Below are 20,989 nucleotides of genomic sequence, written 5' to 3' on the forward strand. Positions count from 1 at the left end.
CCTCTTCCAGTACTAATAACAGCTTTAGCAGCATCCTTTTCCAATTTTGACTGGTCCAATGGTCAGAGGAGCACAATGGGATGCCCAGTTGTGCTAATGATCCCCAATGTGCTAATGAATTTTCAGCACAGTTTGGTGGAAGCTTGCTTCCCTTGTCTATAAAACCCAGCTTTGAAAAACTCTTCAAAATCCTTGTGTTAGTGACATTGAGCAAGCGGCAGAGTCAAATACTAGTAGAATAAACCTCATGTGAATAGATTGTGATTAAATAAAAAAACCTTAGAAAAGTTTCACTCTATTTTTCTGAAATAGAAATCCTTTCATTTTAATAGGAAGATTTCCATTATGAAGACATTAAAAGGAAAAGAGTGTAATTAAGCAGCTTGAAATAATTAGTCTCATACAGAGTGAAAAACGAAACCATATATAATGTTCTGCACATACAAAGCCTGTATCTACCTTTCTACAGCCACAGAAACCTCAGAAAATCTGTGCTTTATATTACTTAACAGTGTTAGCATGCAATTACCAAAGGAAGAAAGACATGGTAAGATGGGCATGAATTAATTATTTTATTGTAAAGGTAGCACAGCACAGATTAAACAGGTGGATTAATTTTCAGACAGCCAAGATTGAATTCTAGTTATGTTAAAGATGAAGAAAAACCTTCATTTGAAAACTACCAGTACTGTAAAGGCATGACCACCCTTTACAGCACTTTGGCACAAAGGTGTCAGCGTTAAAGAATTCAAGATATGTTCATAAAAGTCCCCATATCAACCTATCTGAAAAAAACTTCTGATTTTCCATATCACATCAATTTATAATTTGTTTCTGCTAATGGTCATCTCCCTTGTAAAAAAATGTAGTACTCCATTTTAAGTTAAGAGAACTTCTGTAGCAGTTGTTAAACTTGTCCCACAATGACAGTAACATTTATAATTTTAGATTTGGAGAATATTTTCTTTCTTATGCTAAACTTAATATCCAATGAATCAAAAATACACATGACTACTGAAACTACTCAAGTAGCCTAGTTGCTATGTGGAGGAAATTCTACGTAAGGGAAAAACCATAAGGATCCTTTCCAAACCACAAGAAACCACATATGTTAAAGGTTAAGAACTTGCAAATTCTTCAGAACAAACATTTTCACAAGTAGAACTCTTGTTGGATAAACAAGATGCTGCCAGACTTCAAAGATCAGAGGAAAGAATCATAGTATGAAATTCCCAGAAAACTCAGCCACTTTTTCCACCAACCTTTACAAAGTATTGTCAACAACGCCTATGTTTCAGAGGCAAGAGGTTTCAGTTCTATTTCCCTTCCAATTGAAGTCGCTGTAATGTAGATCAGAACAGCAAGTCTCAAGAGCCTCATCACAATTTCTGTGACCCTTTTGATAAATTCTGCCACACTTCCAGGAAAAAAAACCACCAACAACCAACACTATAAACTCTGAATTTTTATGCTTGTGTAATAGTTCGGTTTGGAGGAAATGAAAATTTATACATTCCTGACACTAGATGCTCTCTAGTATTCTCTGTTTACTACTGATGCAGGAAAGTTTGCAAAAATTCTCTCATCTAAGACTAAAAGGATCTGCTACAGCAGCAGATCATGCATAATTCAAAAAGCAAGATCCCTAAAGATATCTGCATTTTTGTACAAGCATGAGTTTCATCACGCTCTACATAATCTGTCCACATTTAATTGATATCTAATTAACAAAATCCAATTTGACTAAAATATGGTTTTGAAGACAAGATGCTAGGAAGAGTCTGAGGAAGAAAACAGCCTTTCTTTCTCCTCAGCTATGGCCTTTATACTACAGGATCACCTCTCCTTCTGCTCTCCCTAACCACTTTGCCATCTCTAGGCCTTCAGCAGGTAAGGCTCAAAAAATTCTGGGGGGAAATTTTTTTTTACAAAATTTAAAAAAAAGTTGGGCAAGAAAAAGCTGATGAAAATTCTTGCAACAGCTTTCAGGAGTTCTTCATCTGCTTTATATTATGGTGACTTAGACCCCTGTCTGCTTAGTCAAAAACCCATTTATTCCAGGTTTGCCCAAGAGATTTTGGCCAAATACACCAGCAATATAATACAACCAAACGGTTTTTCTAAACACTCCTTAATATTAACATCTTCCATATGAGAAACCAACCCTACTTGCATTCCCAGTGTCAAAAGCCATCCTGCATGCCTGAAGTCTTACAAATCTTAGAAAACTTTTTCCACACAAGAACTTTTTCAGAATGCACTACTGCTAAACACAGGGATGAAATGCCATGGTCCTCAGCACAGACATCAGCTTGACTGGCACTTCTCATCAAGTTGACATGAAACATGGAAACCCTTTCTGCAAGGAAACCAACATTGCCATGGAACTCTATGGAGACATCATCTTAGTCCTACCAAACATGTTGCAGTTCTCATTATTACTACATTGTGTCCATAGGAAGGTGGTTATCAATGCAAAGAATGCCAGCATTTGTTTCAGAAAAATCAGAGTCCAGTTTTCAATGAGTTTGCTTGTAAAATAAGGTTAAAAAAAGAAAGTCACAACAAGCTTCATTTCTACAGCAAAGTTCGCAATTTACTGCCCAGCCTCTCCTCAAGTAAAATAAAATCACATGGGTGTAAAAGTCTAAGGTTCCCCTAAATAAATCAGACATAGGAGGCTGGAAAAAGGGTACTGCTGCAGGAGCTGGGTAGAGAAAGGTATCTAGTTCCTCTTGGAGATGTTCTCCATTTGCCACTTGCCACACAGAGCTAACTGAGAGTGGGATCCACAAGCTACACAGAAATGTAATTAGAGGCATCCGATTCTTCAGTCAACATATTGATCTATTTCAGTGATGCGCGCAAGAGAGTTTCATCAAATTCTTTCCCATACTGCTTTTTGTCTCTACTTTTGACCGCAGAAAGAAAAGTGGGCCCAAAGGATTCAATTAAAACAGGCAACGATTTTTTCCTGTTGTAGACATGAGAGGTAATAGAGGTAAATGTATTGCATGTGACTTAAGAGCTTGTGAATCAATGGCAAGCCCATTTAGCTTGGCAGGAAGCACAAGCCTTGCACTGGAGGGGAGGCTGCACTCAGACCATCGCTCACAGGAGCGCCGAGGACTCATCTGCAAACCTCGATAGCCAAAGAGAGGAGAAGCCAACAGGGTGGCTTGTGATGTGTTCCTCATTTCCTAGGAACCACATAACGCATCTTGACACTGTTCCAGGTCACTAGTCCGAAAACTGCAAGCTTCTTGAGCCATCTTTATTTGACTCCCAGCGGAGGTCATGCCCTGTATGTTACATGCTGGATGACTGCTGAACTCTGCTATTTAATTCAGTGTTGCTACATAAAGCGCAAGCCACGCTTGGCCAAAAGCCTGGGCTACCTTATGAGCAGCGCTGCGCTGGAAGCTCTCAGCACCTGCTAATGAGCCGATGGGGCAACTGCAGAGCGGGACTTCTGCAAGCACAGGATACACCCACAGCAACGCGCGCAGGGCAACTCCTCGTCCAGCTACGCTGAGCAATTTAAAACATCATGTGCGCTTCCAGGCAGCACTAGGTAGAGGGGCCAGTAAAAGTCTGTCTGTAGGCTCTAAGGCAAGCCTTTAGGTATTTCAGGGCACAGGCCTTTGTGATGGTGTTTTATTTATGCTGAATCAGCACAAGTCTTACCAACAGGGGTAACAGGGTGATGATCACCCTGCTGCAGATACTTACTTGGCTGAAGCACCAGTCTTCTGGGCATGCAGACAGATAGGTACCTATCAGAAACAAGGCATGGCCAGAAACCATGTCCTGTTTAACACTAATCTTACCTACCATCATTTATTCCAACAAATGTGACATCTTGTTTTTTTTTTTAAAGATTTCTGAACATTTTGGCAAACCTATGCATCATTTGATGCTGAATTTCCCATTTAAATTTTAAATTCGTTCAGTGCCCATTCAGAACAGGGACTTCCAACATTCATCACTGAAACACCATGATGGATTGCTTGGATGGACAGTTTTCTATTTCTAAATTTTTGCAGAGAGGGACTGTCTTCAAACTGTCCCTCCACGTCAGGAACTTTCCTGAAAGAAACGAATTTAACTTCCACAGAAAGAAGTTCAGGCAACCTAATACCAAAGGGTAAAATAATAGACAGCAGCCAAACAGATCATCTCAAACACTGCTATCTTCAGCAGCTGCCTTCAACTGCAACAGTCACACCAAGCAAGCAGTACCTTGTAACATCAGGATTTCACACTACATAGGAAACTTCATGAAAAATGGCACATTTGTATGAAAGTATTGCCTCTGTCTGGAAACTACTGCACTGTGGCTAAAGCAATGACTTGCACTCTAAATGTAAATGTTTGCAATTTATATAATATCCTATTTCCTCTCTTATGTGCTAAAAGCAGTTGCAAAACGCATTATCAAGAACTCATTACTACCGAGTTCCCGGAAAAAGTAATGTAATGAATCCCCAAAGATACAGCCTCTATTACATATAATGGATGCACTTAAGTAATTCTTGAATAAGACAGCAAGCTCAAATAACAGACTCAGACTGCTAGGTAACATTTCTCCCTGCAAAACTTACCAGTCTGACCTCAGATGAAGAAAGCTTTGCGGTTCTGGAGTCAAAAGAAAGTGCTCTGTTTTAAATCTATACAGCTAAACTCATGCAGAGGTTGGTCAGAAACAAGAAAACCTATTGTAAAAGCCTATTTTGACACACAAACACCAACACCATCTAAGTCCAACGCCGCAATTTGTTAAGGTGCTTATCGCTCTCACACCCACTATATCCACTATATATATATATATACACTAAATCACCTGAAGCGGGTCAGCTGCTCATAGCTGCTGACCTTGCAGTAGAGAGATTCCAAATTATTATCACCACCTTCAACTGATCCATACTGATCCTGTTTAATGGAAATGGTGAACTCTCGAAGATATATGATATTACACAGAAACGTGCTTTTCCTACGCCTTCTGACATAAACTATAATGTGGTCATTCTACATAAAGTGAAAAAAAAGGAAATTTTGAGTAACACAGATACTCTTGGTTGCAAGTACAAGTCAGCACTTCAGAATTTCAGGCCAAAGGACAGTGCGTATTAGTTTATGGCATATTTGCACAGTGTAAGCCAAGCTACAAGCACATAACAAGTGCAGGGAAAGAAGAAAAGTTGGTTGTTGTTTTGTCAAAGAAAATGGTCAATAGCAGAAAAGTAGCACAAAGGAAATACCTTAAGATCTCGCCTTTCCAGATGTAAAAGCTCAGAGCCTCGGATGTCATGGCTGATGAAGATTTCTTTGTACTCTCCCAAACTGAGCAGATCCAGCCAAGCAGCAACTTCATCTGTGCCCCATTTTTGAACTACCAAAGTTAAGAGCAAAACCCCCTTAATTTCTACATGCTCAAATGCATCACAAGCAAAGGTTAGGCCAAAGAGAGTGGAAAACAGAGTAGAATTGCCGTGCTAGCAAAGGGAAAGGTTAGAAGTGTCATTTCCACAAAAACTGACAATTTCCTTTTTACATGCAGGTTACAGATTAGCAGTTAACGTGAGAAAGTATCTAAACAAAGTTGGGGTTCTTTGCTTTGCAGCCATGCTTTCAGCTTTACTCCAGTTTCTTCAGTAAAGCCTTTAAAACCTCATGTCCCAACATATTCACCATCTTAGGATCAGTGCCGCAAAGTCTAATGTTGTTCTGCTTTATACCATTAATTTATTAGTAGTCATCCAGGGAGAGGAGAAGCCTTCAAAAACTAATTAACATGTAAAATTAAAATATCAACCACACCTCAAATATAGCAATGGCAGCAAGCAAGTCCGGTTTTAATTAACAGATTCTAGTATTCTTAATTAATGCAACAAGTATTCTTTAAGCTATTGTGTTACATAGGTCATTAAGAAGCTCTCTTTAAAACATTGTTCTCTAAGGTTAGTTGCCCACATTAGTTCTAACAAGACCGCACTTACTGGAAAAAAATAAAAAGTTATGCTACTTATTGCTATAATTTTGCAACTTCATTCAATGCTGATCAGTTTTACAATAAAGTGAAATCTGAAGTCTAATCTGAAATCTAAAGTCTGATCAACAACTGCAGGATTTTGCAGATTACGACCAACTGTCTATTAAAAAGATAAAAATGAAGAACCGGTTTTAGGACCATCTGATCACTGATTAACTCCTGGACATAATCTTAAGGAAGTAAGTTTACAGATAAGAGTGGGAAGAGAGGAGAGTGGAGTTTGTTCAACTTCTAATTAAAAAATCAGTATTGACTATTGTGGCTTTTTGTTTGATTTGTCTCAATTGCTAAACTTAAAACCCACCTGAAATTTAAGAATAACTGGTTAATTAAACCACTGTGATAAAAGCTATTGCACATCTTCTGAAACTAACCTGAAAAACAAGAACTGGGCTGTCACAGGGAAATAATGTGTTCACCTGTGGCTTGTATGGTTATAGGTTAATCAAATGTAACCACCAGCAAAGACACAGGTCCTGTTGCATGATACAACTTATCTAAATCTTTCCGCAGTAGTTCTTTGGTTCACTTGAAAATCTTGGGGTCCTACTGAATGATTTCTAAATGCACTGAAAGAAGTCTTCATCCTAATGAAGATGCCAGTTAGCTCAGTTGCTTTTCACTTTGACTTTACTCTTTGGTAGAGTGCATCATGTCGCCTCTTACCAAGAAAAAAACCACAAACCCATAAAAATCACATTTTCCCAAATGCTACTATTTTTCTTGTAATTTCAAAACACATACCAGGCTGAGGGCTGGTCTTATGCTTCTGAACTTTTTCTTTTTTAAACTTTGGCACTATGCGAAACACTGTACTTCTGTTGTTTCTTTTAGCGTAATCCAGAGGAGGATCCTGCATAAAAGAAAAGACATAGTTACCTTTAATTACACCAAAAACAACAGTTAAATTACATGCTTGAGATGGTAATTCATAGTTAACCTCAAAAATTAAGAACCAATTTTACTTCCATAAAGAATAATGTCAGAATTTAACTCTATATGTGTTTCATCTATTAAATAACCATTCAAAACCTTGACATTCACAAAAGGGAACAAAACACAGAAGACCTAACTTAGAAGCTTGTTCACAGCAGACAGAAATCATCCAGCACCACTACTGAAATTGCATCTCTAGATCATGAGGGATTCTAACTTACTCTTCCCTATAAAGAAAAAACTGAGGTCAATTAGAAACAGGAAGTACTAATCAAACTCACCTCATCATCATTTGGTTGAAAAACATAATAAAGCCAAGGAATCTCAGCAAGCTTTCTCAACTCTATTTCCACGCTGTGCAAAGCATCAGACATCAGTTCTTCATGGGGAGCTTCTAACTGCTGTTTACAAACAGGCCAGAAAAATACGTGGTTTCAGTCTTATTAAGATATCACATTTAAATCTAGATATGTTGTTACCACACACATACAGATGACTACTTCATAGTCAGTGTAAATAAACAGCGAAAACAAATAATTTTCCAAAATTAGACTCTCCTTCAGAGATGCATCAGACCACCCTGACCATTTAGTACGGTCCCAACCACAAAGGGACGACTGAGACTGCTGAGACTGTTTTTGCAGACCAGCTGGACTTAGTTGTCAATCACTGTCATCATTCATCGCACTCCTGAGTCTTCACAGAGCAAAAGTTACCTGATAACTCCAATACTAGAACATCCTAGAAATGGAAATTACCAGCAATAGGGAGGTAAAACCTGACCAGAAGACCAAGAGCTTGGAAAATCTTTGTATGAAAAAGTGGTGTAAAAAAAATATTGACTAGATGGTAGTAAGCCTGAGTTATTATTTGCAGATGTCTTCATATGGTAGATCACTCTGTCATGGTTAAATAAAAGGAAACAAGATCTTATCACAGACATGCCATTCCCAAGGGTCTTTCAGTGGTGATACAATACCTGTGCTACCCCTTCTAAATAGGCAAGACGTGGAACGATAGCCACTGCTGCTGGCTGAGGGTGGGAAGAGCGGGGACCAGGCATGGGAGAGGGACACGATTGCAGCCCCAGACGGGAGACAAAAAGCCAAAAACATCAGTGGGCAGCACTGTAAAAAGCTTGGGACTTGCTGACCTATGGGAATTTGGCTCTATCAACACTTTGAGAACCCCACGGAGGTACTAGTTTTCCTTAAAACCCTGGTCTGAAAATTTTTCTGCAGCTGTTGTACGAGTTGAACCTGTGAGGGAGAGTTAAGGTGGCCGATTCCTGGAAAAACTGGTTTGGGCTTATCTGGGGCTGCTGAAACACCCTTTTGAGGTTAAGAGTTGAATCCTGAAACCAGTTTCTTGGAATCACTAATAAAGCAATCTGAACATCTATTTCTCTCTTTGAAGTAAAAGTAGTCCCAAAGCAGTGCAGAATATCCTTTTGAAAGGATTTAAATAAGTTATATCCTAATGAATGTATTTTTTAATTGGAGTTGTAAGAGAATCTTTGATCTGTAGTACTGGAAAAAGATTTTGATGCTGTTGGGGTTTGGTGATAAATTACAACCCCCCATCAACTTATCCTGCCTGACAAAAACTTATTTCCTTTGCTGCAACAGGTTGCATATGGTACCACCTTTCAACAGAGAGACCATCTTTAGTAGGATATTGCTGTTTAGTATAGTAATTCTGGAAATATAAGCTCCCTCTTGCAATTGTGTTATTTCCTCTTCTAAAGCTCGCATAATTCAGTGCCCATAAGCAGACTCTGATCTTTCTTTTGCCTTCCCTTTTTTTCCCAGTTTGAATAGTACCATTAATTTGCAGCACAGTGGAAGACCCACTTGTCTCTGAAGAAGTTAGAACTTTTCATTTTTAAGGAATTAAGTCATCTATTTTCTATAAATGAATGAAGCAGAGAGTTCTGTCTTCCTCAACAAGCATTTATCCAATTGCTTGATTCTCAAAGGAAAATATTTTGCATGGGGACAAAAAACCCTCATCTGATGATGAGAAAGTGTATGCACTGGCAATACTGCTCCTGAAATACACCCAAAACAATAGTACAATTCTGGTAAAGGAAAAGTCAGCAATTTAGGGCAAATTCTCCTCCTACAACATCTTGGAAAGCTTCTTATTTGCAAGATGGAAATTATCACTATGAATGATACAAAGACAATAAGGGATTTTTTTCAATCCTTTCCCAAATGAGATTTTTAATATGAAATCATTTTATTTCTGTGAGCTCAGATAATTTCATTCAGTTGAAATGAAATATTCTGTCATACTTCTCCCTTAATATATTAGAAAACTGTGCTCTGTTCTAGACTGGAAAGGCTTTTAAAAAAGCAAAAATGAAAATAGTGTCTTTGGAAAATATCTAGACAAAGCATAGGGGTTTTTTTTCCAAACTATATTCCAGCCATAACTATTTGGAAGATTCCACAAATCAGCTTTATTATCCTACCTTATCATTCCACTAAAAATGCTATTTATAGCTAATTCACCGTTTGATGTCATCTAGCTAATACTGTTCTATAAACTTTGTTGATCATATCTTACAGAAGGTGGCAAGAATCACAGTCTTCTTGTACATGTATTTACATCTCTTTAGTCTACTTCAGAAGCCGTAACAGAAAGACTCAAGAGTTGATAAATGGCAACAAAAGAAAAATCTTACCAAGTAGTATGTGCAACAAAGGCAGCAGTTTACAGCTATCAGGAGTTTTGATCACAGACAAAAGGGGTGAGTAGGAACTGAGGGGGGGGGGGGGGAAAGCAAGATATTAAAGAAACAATGAAGATATTAAATAATGTCTTTGCCAGAGGAGAAAGATGATTTGGAAAACAGTGTATGATGGCATGGCTGATGCATCAAGCAGCACCTTAATAGAGTGAGGGACCAACCTACATGTAGCTTCAGCATTTATAAAATACATGGCAATAAGGTTAACCAAGGTGCCTTGCTATTATGACTATGAAATACTGTTCTAAACAAGTATGATGTCAAATACGTGTAATGGACATCTCCAGAAGATTATCTCTGTATCTTCCAGTCTTTTTATTAAAAATGGGTTTGATGTAGACTCATGAAGCCATTTGCACAGACCATAATGAGATGCAGAAGTACAACATGTAAAAATCAGAACGGTACAAATGAATCAAATCAAGGTTTGGAGCCTGAACAAGGGATTTTAAAATTTAAACAAATTTCTCTATTTTGATTTCCCATTCAATCTGAAATATGGGGGATTAGTAATAGCAATTTGAAAAAAAATCAGCATTTTTCATTTTTCTTGGACAAAAACATCCAGTGAATAACTTTTCCTTCTAAAAAGTCACAAAATAGATCATATGAACCTAATCTTTGACTATTTACAGAACTTAAATGGTTATTAGCCTTTAGCCCATATTAAATTTTGGCTGCTGTAGAACAGACTCATACCATTTACCATGTGCATAAAAAGGTATGCGAACTTGCACCAGTAAGTTTCATACCCTAACTCTGCTAAGTGAAAACATTCCTATTGATACCCATTTTTAATTCTACACTTAAACAAACAGTAAGTTAGTAATAAATCTGGTTTTGAATCCAAAGAAAATGTAACTGATCCTACTGAGAATCTTCTTAATGTAAAACTGGCCCAGCATAGGAAACCTGACATCTTTTCACAATGCCACATAGAGAAATTTCTAGTTATACATCCACGTGCAACAATTCTTGAGCAGTCTTCGTTTTAGGCACAGAAACACCAGCCAAAGAAAAAGATGCCAAGGCAGCAAGTATTATCAGAGGTCTACTGAACACTTACCAGTCAACGATTATAAAATAGTTCCTGCCAGGTATTAGAACAAGAGTAAGATCTACCTGCCCAGATTAGCTCTGTAGAAGTTGAATGTATGAGTCTGAACAGTTCTCACTCCAGTTTCTTTTTAAACTCTGAAGATCATCACATAATAGAACTCCAGAAGTTCTCTTAAATGCTAAATCTCCAGAATGATTTACCTTTTTTCTAAGATCAGCCTCCCAGATAATTGAGTGTGAATCAACCTCAACAGGGATACTTATTTCTCTCTACTATTAAAAAGAAAATCCCAGACAATGACCTTTTAGATACCTGAAGTGAGGCAAAATGGATGCCAACCTAGGACAGGAATTCATAACTCATTCCGACCCAAACCACAAATGCAGTGTAATATCCTCCAATCAGCCTTACAGAGCTTCTTGTAGAGTGTCATAAATCCTGTGCTGATTTAAAAAATCAGCAAAGAACAAATCACAGATAATCTGAATGAGGGAATAAAACAGTGTATTTTGTGACCTTACCAAAGGAACTCTTCCTACTAGCAGAGATTCAGTTTCATTATGTAGGGCCTTCACATTGACAGCTATTTCCATGGCAGTGTTTCTGGTAAGGCTCTAGGGAATAAGAAGCATAAAAATCATTTGAAGTGATGCAAGTCAGACTAAGAGTAAGTATTTGGGGCTTACAGCACAGATCTTAAGTGTAATCTTCCCCAGGAGAAATACATCAGTTTAGCTCTACACTGACAAATTCTTCAGCACTGAGAATAGGAAACAAAAATGTAGTATCTGTTTACTGTCTTTTCCCCAACTTCATTTAATATGACTTTACACAATCCTGAAGACCGTCAAGTGACCAGCCACCTGTGAGATGAATCCACGATTTTTATGGGTGACAAAGGCCAGCAGAAAAGTCACAGGCCTCGCTTAACAATGACCATTGATCTGAATTGTTCATCTTATCCTTAGCAGATGTAAGATACTAGACATATTTTTAAGAATCAATGGTTATCTAGTATATTTACCATACATAAATTTAGGTTAGATATAGACAGGCTCTACGCAATAAATCTTTTTTGGGTCCAATCCCAAACCCACCCAGACTGTCTAGTGCAAAGAGAGAAACCAGGAAACTCATTTCCCCTCACCCCCTTTGCATTCTCTGCATAGCACTTGGGACAGTTCAGCATGAAAATTTCTGTGAATGCATCCACAAGAATTGACCTTTAAGTAATAACGGCACTTGTTCAGCCTTTGTCATGTCTCCACTCTGTATCTGTGGACATGTCTACACAGCTGTCTGCAAGAAGATGTGAGCTTGCTTTGCCTATCTTTCTTGCTGTTTGCTGATCTGAATTTGGTTTACTCATGCTCAGAACTACATCAGTACTCCATCCTAAAGTGATGCAGAAGTGCTTATTAAATCAAGTGAGCACCCCTGGCTGTGGCCCACAGGCAGATGGAGCAAATTCCTGACTGCTTCCAAAAGACAACAGATGTACTCTTTACCACGCCCCTAATCGAAGATCTCTATCTCCTTTGCCACTGTTCACTCCCCCCTTCCAACAACACCCAGGTGGTCTGCATTTTAGGTGTCATTAACACCCCCTTTCTATCTTCCAACATTCACAAAAAAGAGCATCAGCTGGGGAGGATGCTGATGATTGCAGAAACTACATCTTCTGCTTTCTCAGATACCATATCGACCTAACACGAGGAAGGGACTATCCTCTTTAATACTCTTCTGTAAACAGGCAGTTCTCCTAACTCCCATTCCTGGTATTATTAATAAATTTCAGAATCACTAAGCTTGATCTCTACCAAATTCATCAGCTGTGGGGTCTTTCCCTATGCATGTGAACAGATGAGACTCCCTGCTTGCTATACAGAGCAGCACCTTCAGGATCAAAAGTAACTTCCCCTTTATGCTCACCTTAGAAAAAGTGGCAGAAAAAAGGGAGAAAATACAGCATCTGTTAGAGCAATTTCATTTAAATTTGAGCATGTGTATGTACATTTAGGAGTCTTATTTATCAAAAACTTCAAGAATTATCATCCAACTTGTTTTAACATGGGGACAGGGAGTACAATACAGGTCCCACATCACAAACTTATGCACACAGATATTTCACTCGTACATAAATCTCTGTTCTTCCTTTACCTCAGGAAACCTTGGGTTGGCTTTATTTAATGCATGTGAACATGCATTAACAGCATGAGCAAGCTCCTGCTCCAAGAGGCCATGTATTTTTGCTGCTTCACAGATCCTACAAAAATATACAAAATGAGAAGAATCTTTCTTACTTCCTTTAAAAAATAATTCCTAGGAGTACACAACTTTATCAAATGAGAAAATATACCGGGATGTTTCACAAAACACTTTAAAAAAAATACAGTCCTTTATAACAAAAGTTGAAATACAAGTATCTCTTCAAGACACACCTCACATAAATAATATCTATAACACAGATTATTTATTCTGCTATGAAATACTGAGACACATTTATTTGGCTTAGAACAGAAATGCTATGCAAAAATTGTACCAAATTCAAATGAACTATAGAGGAAAACCCTAGCACATTAAGATAACTTACTGGAAGTTATCTTAAAAAACATTACACCTATTTCACGAGGCATATCCTTCAGATGCAACATTAAAATTGGCTGCAATTGTCTGAGATTATGGCAGGTCCAGCTGTAATTTGCAACCTCAGGACCACCTCTAGACCAGTAAAGTTTTTAAGGTGTCTTGGCTAAAGTTCACTTTGGGTAATTTATAACCTAAATTTTTCTCCTATGTCTACCTAAGTCACCTGTTTTGTATAAATAGTATACATAGTTCTTAAATTCCTTTCTTACATTATCAGCACAGCTCAACACATAGTCCAAGAATTGATTTTGATGCTTAAGATAATTTGTCAGCATGATAAACTGAATAGCAGCTTTATAAAGTGTTCCGATTTTTTTTAAAAAAATGCTTTTCTTAAAAACAACTAGGGTGTTTTTTTTTTTGGTGAACATTGAAGTGTTTTATTTATTAAAGCACTGGCATCTCAGAAAGAAATTAGTTCTTGAAAATAAGCAAGGCTGTCGGATCAGTTTTATACCATCAGCTCACTATCATCTCAACTCATATAAATTACTGAAGTGTCCAGGGCCGCAGAGATGGGGATTTTGAGCATTAGGAATGAAAACATAAAACTGCAACAACAATGGATGAGTGGATGAAAGCAAAAAGGCATGCAGATTTATCTGGCAATTTGGACTCCTTGAAAGTTGGTGTGTTAACTGTTTACTTGTACAACATTTTAATAAAAATTTCAGGTTTATTGAAAAATGCTCATCTTTTTGAAATTGTGAGTAACAAGGCTTTAAGGAGAAATAAGGTCAGGAGAAGTTAAGGTCAGGTGGATACATCCCCACTGTTGAAGTGTAAGGGTTTGTTGTTTTTTTTCAATAAATATATTTTTGCTTTTGCATAAAACGAGAAGTTTCAATTAAAAGCCTCTCTGCAAAGAAGCCTTTCAGTTTTCCATTTCCACTGCTCCCTGAGAAAGCCTGTTTTTGCAAGAGAAGAAAACACACAACAGTAAAATTACAGAAATACATACGAAAAGCATATATAAACAAGTTGAGCCTTAAAAATAAAATTTAAAAATTAAAATGCAATAACTTACAGAGTGGTAACTAGATATCAATCAAAACCAGGGAAAATACACACTTTCAAGTGCATGCATGCATTTGCATGAATAATTCAGTCTTGGCGTCTAGGTTGCCAATCCAAACATTAATTTTACTCTACCTGGTGATAAGCTCTTCTGCAGCTTGTGAGCACAGCTGGATCTGTGCAACCTCTTCTTCTGTAGCCAACTCAACAGCCTGCTGAGGGTACAAGGGAGATCGAATGACAGACTTACAGGAATCATACTTCTGTTTGTCTTCCCAAGACTTCAGGGTGTTTTCAAAGGCCTAATCAAAATGAATTACACATTCAGTTCACAGCACTTGAAGTATTTTTACTTAGTAAAAATTTTAATTTTATATTTTATATTTTATATAAATTCTAACTTACATAAAATTGTAGTTAAAAGTAACACTTAAATTTAATTTTATATAAATAATACAACCTGTATAAATAATGAAGTGAAATTTAGGGGGTTTTAACTTGGTATAAAGAATAAGTTACTACTGAAAGCTCGCTCTCTATCTCTTCTTCATTATCCTCAAAAAGTGTCTTCCAAAACAATAAGAACACAAAGACAGTGATAATACAAGCACATTTTGTGCAGACAGCAGGATCCAAATCTGAAACTAATACAGGATTCAAACTTAAAAAATGGTGGGGAAATTGAAAAAAATTTTACTCAGAGTTCAAATGCCATTAACTCCACCCTAAATTCAACATCCAGTTAGTAAGCAGACAACTGAGGGGCAGTTACACCTTGCATACAGTAATCCTAGACAAGCATGAACTCTCCAGTGTCTCTCTTGACTACGTTCCACTTGTGTCTCTTCTGTCTGAGACGGGGTTGTGGGGGGGAGGAAGGACTATTAGGAGAGAGACATGAGAGACACCTGCAGAAAGTTGTTCTGAAAAATGGACATTTGCTATTTATGCAACTGTGCTAAAACTTCCAGTATGTGATTGTGTATAATACACCTAGAGAAGAAGAAAGAAGAAAAAAGAGGAGGACAGAAGAAGAGAGGAGAAAGAAAGAATATATAATTTTTTTTACCATTTTTTTATATATATTAATAAGAATACAGGAATAGCACTCACAAAACTGATAAAAGCTTTGTCATACAAAAGAGCAATGATCTTGCTTATTATAGAAATTATGTAACTGTAAGTAACTGTATGTTATATAAATAGTTATAAAACATTTTTGTAAGCACTGTTTTGTTCATATTATAACTGATCAAGTTAACCAATGTCAGTATTTTGTAATAATTGTTTTGCAACATACTCTGTCTCGCGTTAGCATCTGAGCTCTGTTTTTATGTATGATCTTAATAACTCCTGGGGGCTGGATCCATGCCTCTCCATCGACTTGCACAGGAACCCCTTCATCACCAAGTATGGTGATCTTTACTGACCGACACTGGAAAAGAACAAACACATTATTTTACAGAGCAATAAATACGGATGAAACCGGCAGGCCATCTGAATTATGTTGATTACTAGGAGCTGTGGCTTCTCTCCAGGACTGTCTCAAGGATGAAGCACTTTTATACTTCATTTATCATTGAAGATAATTTGCTTCCCGTTAAAATTATAACAAAGTCAGCACTTTATTAGCGTATAGGGTGGTGGTCATAAGGAGTACTGCTGCTTCACAGCATACAAACCGCTGCCAACCATGTCGCGTGCTTTCAAGTAAGAAACAAACCTGGGCTATTCTGTGGTGCTGGAGTTTGATGACTCTTGAAACTGCCATCTGCATGCTGCCAAATACAGCAACAACTTCTAAGATTTTATCATCAAATGATGGAGCCCCAAATATCTGCAAGGAAAAGAAAACACTAATTTTTGATCACATGTTCAATAAAACATATTCTTTTACTAATTCATTTGCAACATTTTAATGTTCTACCTTATTTACTGTAGAATAACTACACTGTCTCTCAAAAATCATAGGAGCGAGACAGCATAGACAGTAGGCAAGTATTTTAAAACAGCAATGCTAATAGCATTTCAAATATCTGAATGACGACGCATATCCTTATATAGGAAGGATGGCATGTTTCAGCATGTAGACTAAGAAATGTTTTTCAAGGCAAGATGAAAGGCCAATTCAAATCTCTGCTTGGTGAATGTTCTTAATATCCAAGAGGTTCTTGAAGTTAAGAGGCATAATGGTGTCTTTTTGCTCAGAAGTGCTTATCTTTTTATATTCTGAATACTCTGGAAATCAACACACGAGTCCACACTCCACTTTGTTAAACACAGCTTTCATACTGAAGAGGATTTTGTTTGCGCTGTATACAATTATCCACTGTAAATATGAAAAACACTTCTCTACGGAACAAACATCCTGATATCCAGCCAAGATGGTGAATTTCCACAAGCTTACACAAAATTCGAGAAGTCTCACACATGCCATTGCCACCTGGTGTCCTGCAGGGGAATGCAGCCATGCCACAGCACAAGTCTTAAGCTGGAGTTCAACTGGGTCTGGCAGGAGATACCATACTAAGGTCACCTGAAGCTTGACCATTTCATCCTGATATGCATTAGGGAGCAACAAGGAAGAAAAATCAGAAGGAAAAATCACTCCAGTAAGAGTTTAATGGGTAAAGGGATGACCTTTCTGAGCGGTACTCAGACTACCTCAGTTGGCATCTTGGGCAGAGTAAGATGCATCAGAGACACCTGAGACCAGACCAGAGAAAATCCCTGAAAGGAGCTCAAAAGCCACAACTAGTTGGGTCCTGTCCTCTGATCAAGGATTTCCTGGAGGTGAAGAACAAGAGAGGGCAGATCCAGGACAGTGTAATTCAGGTAGTGTCTGCAGCAATGGCTCAGGGAGGGAGAGGATGGGTAACAGTCTGAAGGACTTTGGTCCCTGCTGCCCAGCAAACCAGCAGAAGCCTTCACCCTAGTACAGTAAGCGGTGGCTTTGTCCAGGAGGCTGAAGAGGTCTTCTCAGGGAAAGGGCTGCACAGCACAGTTGCTATAGTTTAGTGTCAAATCCAAGTGGCATTTCCCTTCAGAGCATCCCAGCATTGCACAGGTAGCTCTTGAGGAGGTAAGATTCCAAGAAAAAAAGCGCAATTTTACTGGGTCTAGAGTGTTTTGAAGCAAAAGGTTTCCCCATCTGAATTTTTCCAGTTTCCATGGAAATTTTTGTGGTTTTGACATGAGGATGTGAATGTCTTGAAAAGAGCAAAGACAGTGATTCTGTTATTCAAAGGTAAAAAGTATGGAGTCTTTGATCCAGCTTTAACGATTTAAATTCAATTTAAGTGACACCTACAGGGCTAGTTCTCCATGGGTTAAGAAAAAGTAGCTATGTTTCATTTATTTGGTGCTTCCATTTTAGCCAAAGGATGGACAAACCGCAACCCAGTCTGCTGTGTCTCTCATGAGTAAAACATATCTGCACTGAAAACCAGCCTCTTTTTTTAAAGGCAACTGAATCTCTATAGATCAATATTTAAGAAACAACTCCCTCCCTTCCTGTTGCAGGTCATGTTTCCAGCCTGTCTTCTGGACACCAAAAAAGCATGCTTGAATAAGCCCCGCTCGAGTCGGTTGATGTGCATCTGCCCTCCTTGGCTCACCGCTAAAGTTTCAGGAATACTTGCAACTGTCAAGGCAACATCTTTCTTTTGTCCAGATAAGCAGAACCAGCAGCACTTCAGACCACCACCATCTCTGATGATCAGTCACTCAAGACTGCACTAAAGCAGTGAATTATGCTCCTAACTCCATCCAGAACAAATACATCAGTTTGCTGACACTTCTGATCTGCGGAAGACTAAGGGTATCAGTAAAGCTGCTCCAAGATACAGACATTTGCTACACACCAGTATGACAGCTAGGAGAGATCTTCTCACTCAATGAGGCAGTCCAGGGAGAAAAAGAAACTCCTGAACAGGAGCTGAGCAGGTGTTAGAGATGCTTTCAAGTTATGAATATGTACACCGAGTATATAAAAACTTCAGATATCCATAGCCAAATATAACCATAACTGCCATCCTCTGACGTATACCATAAATAAGAAAAGGACATTGAAACATGTTTCAGTATTTTTCCTGACTTTCATATATATGTGTGTGTGTGTGTGTGTGTGTGTATATATATATATATATATATAAGCAAAGGATTATAATACACAAGAAATCAAAATAATTTTGCCAAAAATATCCTGGGCCGTCTACATTAAAATCACAAGCTAATTTGCAACTACAGTTTTAGGTGATTCAGACCTCACACACACTAAATCAGGACATGCAGAATTAGGATAATCTGCTCATAATTACAACTGTTGCACTGTGTGTGAAGTGGATGGCAGCAGTAAGACTGCTCCAAGCTGTAAGACATTTAGGTATACGTATAGTGTAATGTTTCTTAGGAGATATAAGGAAGAACAAAAAAAAAAAGTATCTTGAAATATTTTGGAAGCTCATTGAAAATAATATTTAAAAAAAGAGATTACTACCCCCACTAAATTATCAATCACTAAATACATCAGTCCTCATTTGCTAAATCACCATCCCTTAGCCCAAACCCATTTGAAGAACAGGAGGAAATTCAGGTATAAACTGCGAGTGATTGTCTTTGTCCACCTTGCTTATTGTTAGAATATAGCAGAGAAACCTATGCTTTGACAAACATTATTTACAGGACTTTGTAAAACAAGATAGAGAGAAATTATTCATGTCTCTATTTATAAAATTAGTTTATAAAAATTCTCATAGAGCCATTTAAAAAAATCATTAAGCTTATTATGAACATTTTGCTGGAATGGACACAACAGAAGGCAACAGTGAAAAATCATGGGATATATTTTCAATAAAAGAATTGCCCAGAAGGTTACTTCTCTTTAATGTTACTCACATCATCTTCTTTGGTTCCACCCCAGAAATTGGTCCCACCAGCATAGCTGGGAATGTTTAGCACAGCTATGCCCTGCAGACTTGGAAGGGGGATGTACTGTCCATCACACTGTAATGGATAAAAGCTCATTCAGTATATAAATCATGTGATAAAATAATCAGCTGTTTTTAAAACATGAATCTTCAACAGAGCTGGCAGGGGAGGGCAGAGTCATTAACAGGTTTGACACAAGACCATTCCCTCCGTGCTGTGAAGCACCTCTAACACAAACCTGTTCTCCGCAATCTTAGCACCAATTTTTACAGAGCTGAAAAACAGGTAGGTACTACATGCTGCAGCGAAATTCCTCATGCACTCAGACTGATCTGATTATCAAGGATCAAAAATCTTTTTGCAATGAAAGACCTATCTCCCTGCATGCGCACGGTAAGATCACCATGGACGTTACAAAAAGCTTCACTCACCCATTCACTAACTATATCAGCATTCCCAAAGTTGCAATACACTTGTTATTTAGGTAAATCCATTAAGCAGGGGCGGGGGGGTGGAGTTAAAAAAAAATATCCAAGAATATTTCTGGCATAACCACAAATATGTAGCTAAACGTAAGCATTGTTAGCATTGTATGATCGGCTTCCTGTAAAAATAACTTCACTCTCCTCCCAAAAGTGCAAAGGCAAATCCAGGACCGACCCCACAGTCATTACCCTGGCCATGGCTAGGAGTTGTTAATTTGCGGATAGGAGGTCACTCCTATGACTGACTGTTCAGCCCTCCTTTTTTACCACTTTAACCCCCCAAAACCATAAGCAACTCCAAGTCCTACTCAACATGATCACAGGATGATGTGGGTCAGTCTCACCCTACTTATGGCCAAGAGTAAATTTACAGACATCAGTGAAATCATCCTTGACTTACAGCACCACAACTGTTGGCATCACCAAGGTGAGCCCAGTGATCTCAAACCAGTCAACTTGGAGTCAAAAGTGCAGTCCTGCAGCAGTGCCACAAGGAAATGGCACTTGAAGCAAGTTAGAAACATAAGGTCATAAATGCTGGATGCCGGTATCACTTTGCGGATCATGAATTTGCAAGTGAAATTGCCTTTAAAGCAGACTGCTAGATTACCGCAAGTTATCAGTCCCACAGAAGGATCTTAAAATTACACAAATGAAATAGAAATCCTCAGGAAATAAGGACGAAATTTGTACCAGTTTTATCAGGAGAAGAAAAACATGCAAAACTATTTCCAGAATGTGTTTAGTGCTCTCTTTTTATATCTCAGCAACAAGACAGAATGTAATATTTTAATAAAAAAGTGACAGTATCCAAAATATGCTGTGATATTAATAGATGATGCACAGTCATTTGCATTATAGTAGAGGTCTGCCTCCAGTTCCTAAAACTGATATTTTTAATTTTCCAATGCTGTGCACTCATCACATGTTTTAGCATAAGGCTATTATTATGTAAGGTAATACTAAATATGAAATTTCTACTTGCTGGTTTACTTCCGGAAATATGAAAAAAATAATTATGGGAAGGTCAGATTTGAATCTTATTCAAAAGATCCTTAAATTAGAATTCTATCTGCAGCATACATAGCGTTCCTTCCTGTCATTAT

The 20,989-nt window shown here is 37.9% G+C and overlaps 1 protein-coding gene across 4 annotated transcripts in view; it reads right to left on the reverse strand.

Moving 5' to 3' along the window:
• Positions 1-20,989, reverse strand: part of DGKH (diacylglycerol kinase eta) — a 174,186-nt gene that overhangs the window by 11,818 nt on the left and 141,379 nt on the right. For 3 of the 4 annotated variants that reach the window (XR_008820174.1, XM_056328534.1, XM_056328536.1), the window contains 9 exons: positions 19,366-19,473; positions 16,193-16,306; positions 15,770-15,904; positions 14,605-14,771; positions 12,964-13,069; positions 11,325-11,417; positions 7,270-7,389; positions 6,797-6,905; positions 5,262-5,392 (listed from right to left, as the gene is read on the reverse strand). Coding sequence is in view for 3 of the 4 variants with exons in the window: in XM_056328534.1 (XP_056184509.1) it covers positions 5,262-5,392; positions 6,797-6,905; positions 7,270-7,389; positions 11,325-11,417; positions 12,964-13,069; positions 14,605-14,771; positions 15,770-15,904; positions 16,193-16,306; positions 19,366-19,473 (1,083 nt within the window). In the remaining variant the exon portion in view is untranslated. The remainder of the gene's footprint in view (positions 1-5,261; positions 5,393-6,796; positions 6,906-7,269; positions 7,390-11,324; positions 11,418-12,963; positions 13,070-14,604; positions 14,772-15,769; positions 15,905-16,192; positions 16,307-19,365; positions 19,474-20,989) is intronic. The other variant, XM_056328535.1, reaches the window with a different exon arrangement.

The sequence above is a fragment of the Falco biarmicus genome, chromosome 2, assembly GCF_023638135.1.
Source record: "Falco biarmicus isolate bFalBia1 chromosome 2, bFalBia1.pri, whole genome shotgun sequence".
In the NCBI taxonomy this organism is placed as follows: domain Eukaryota; kingdom Metazoa; phylum Chordata; class Aves; order Falconiformes; family Falconidae; genus Falco; species Falco biarmicus.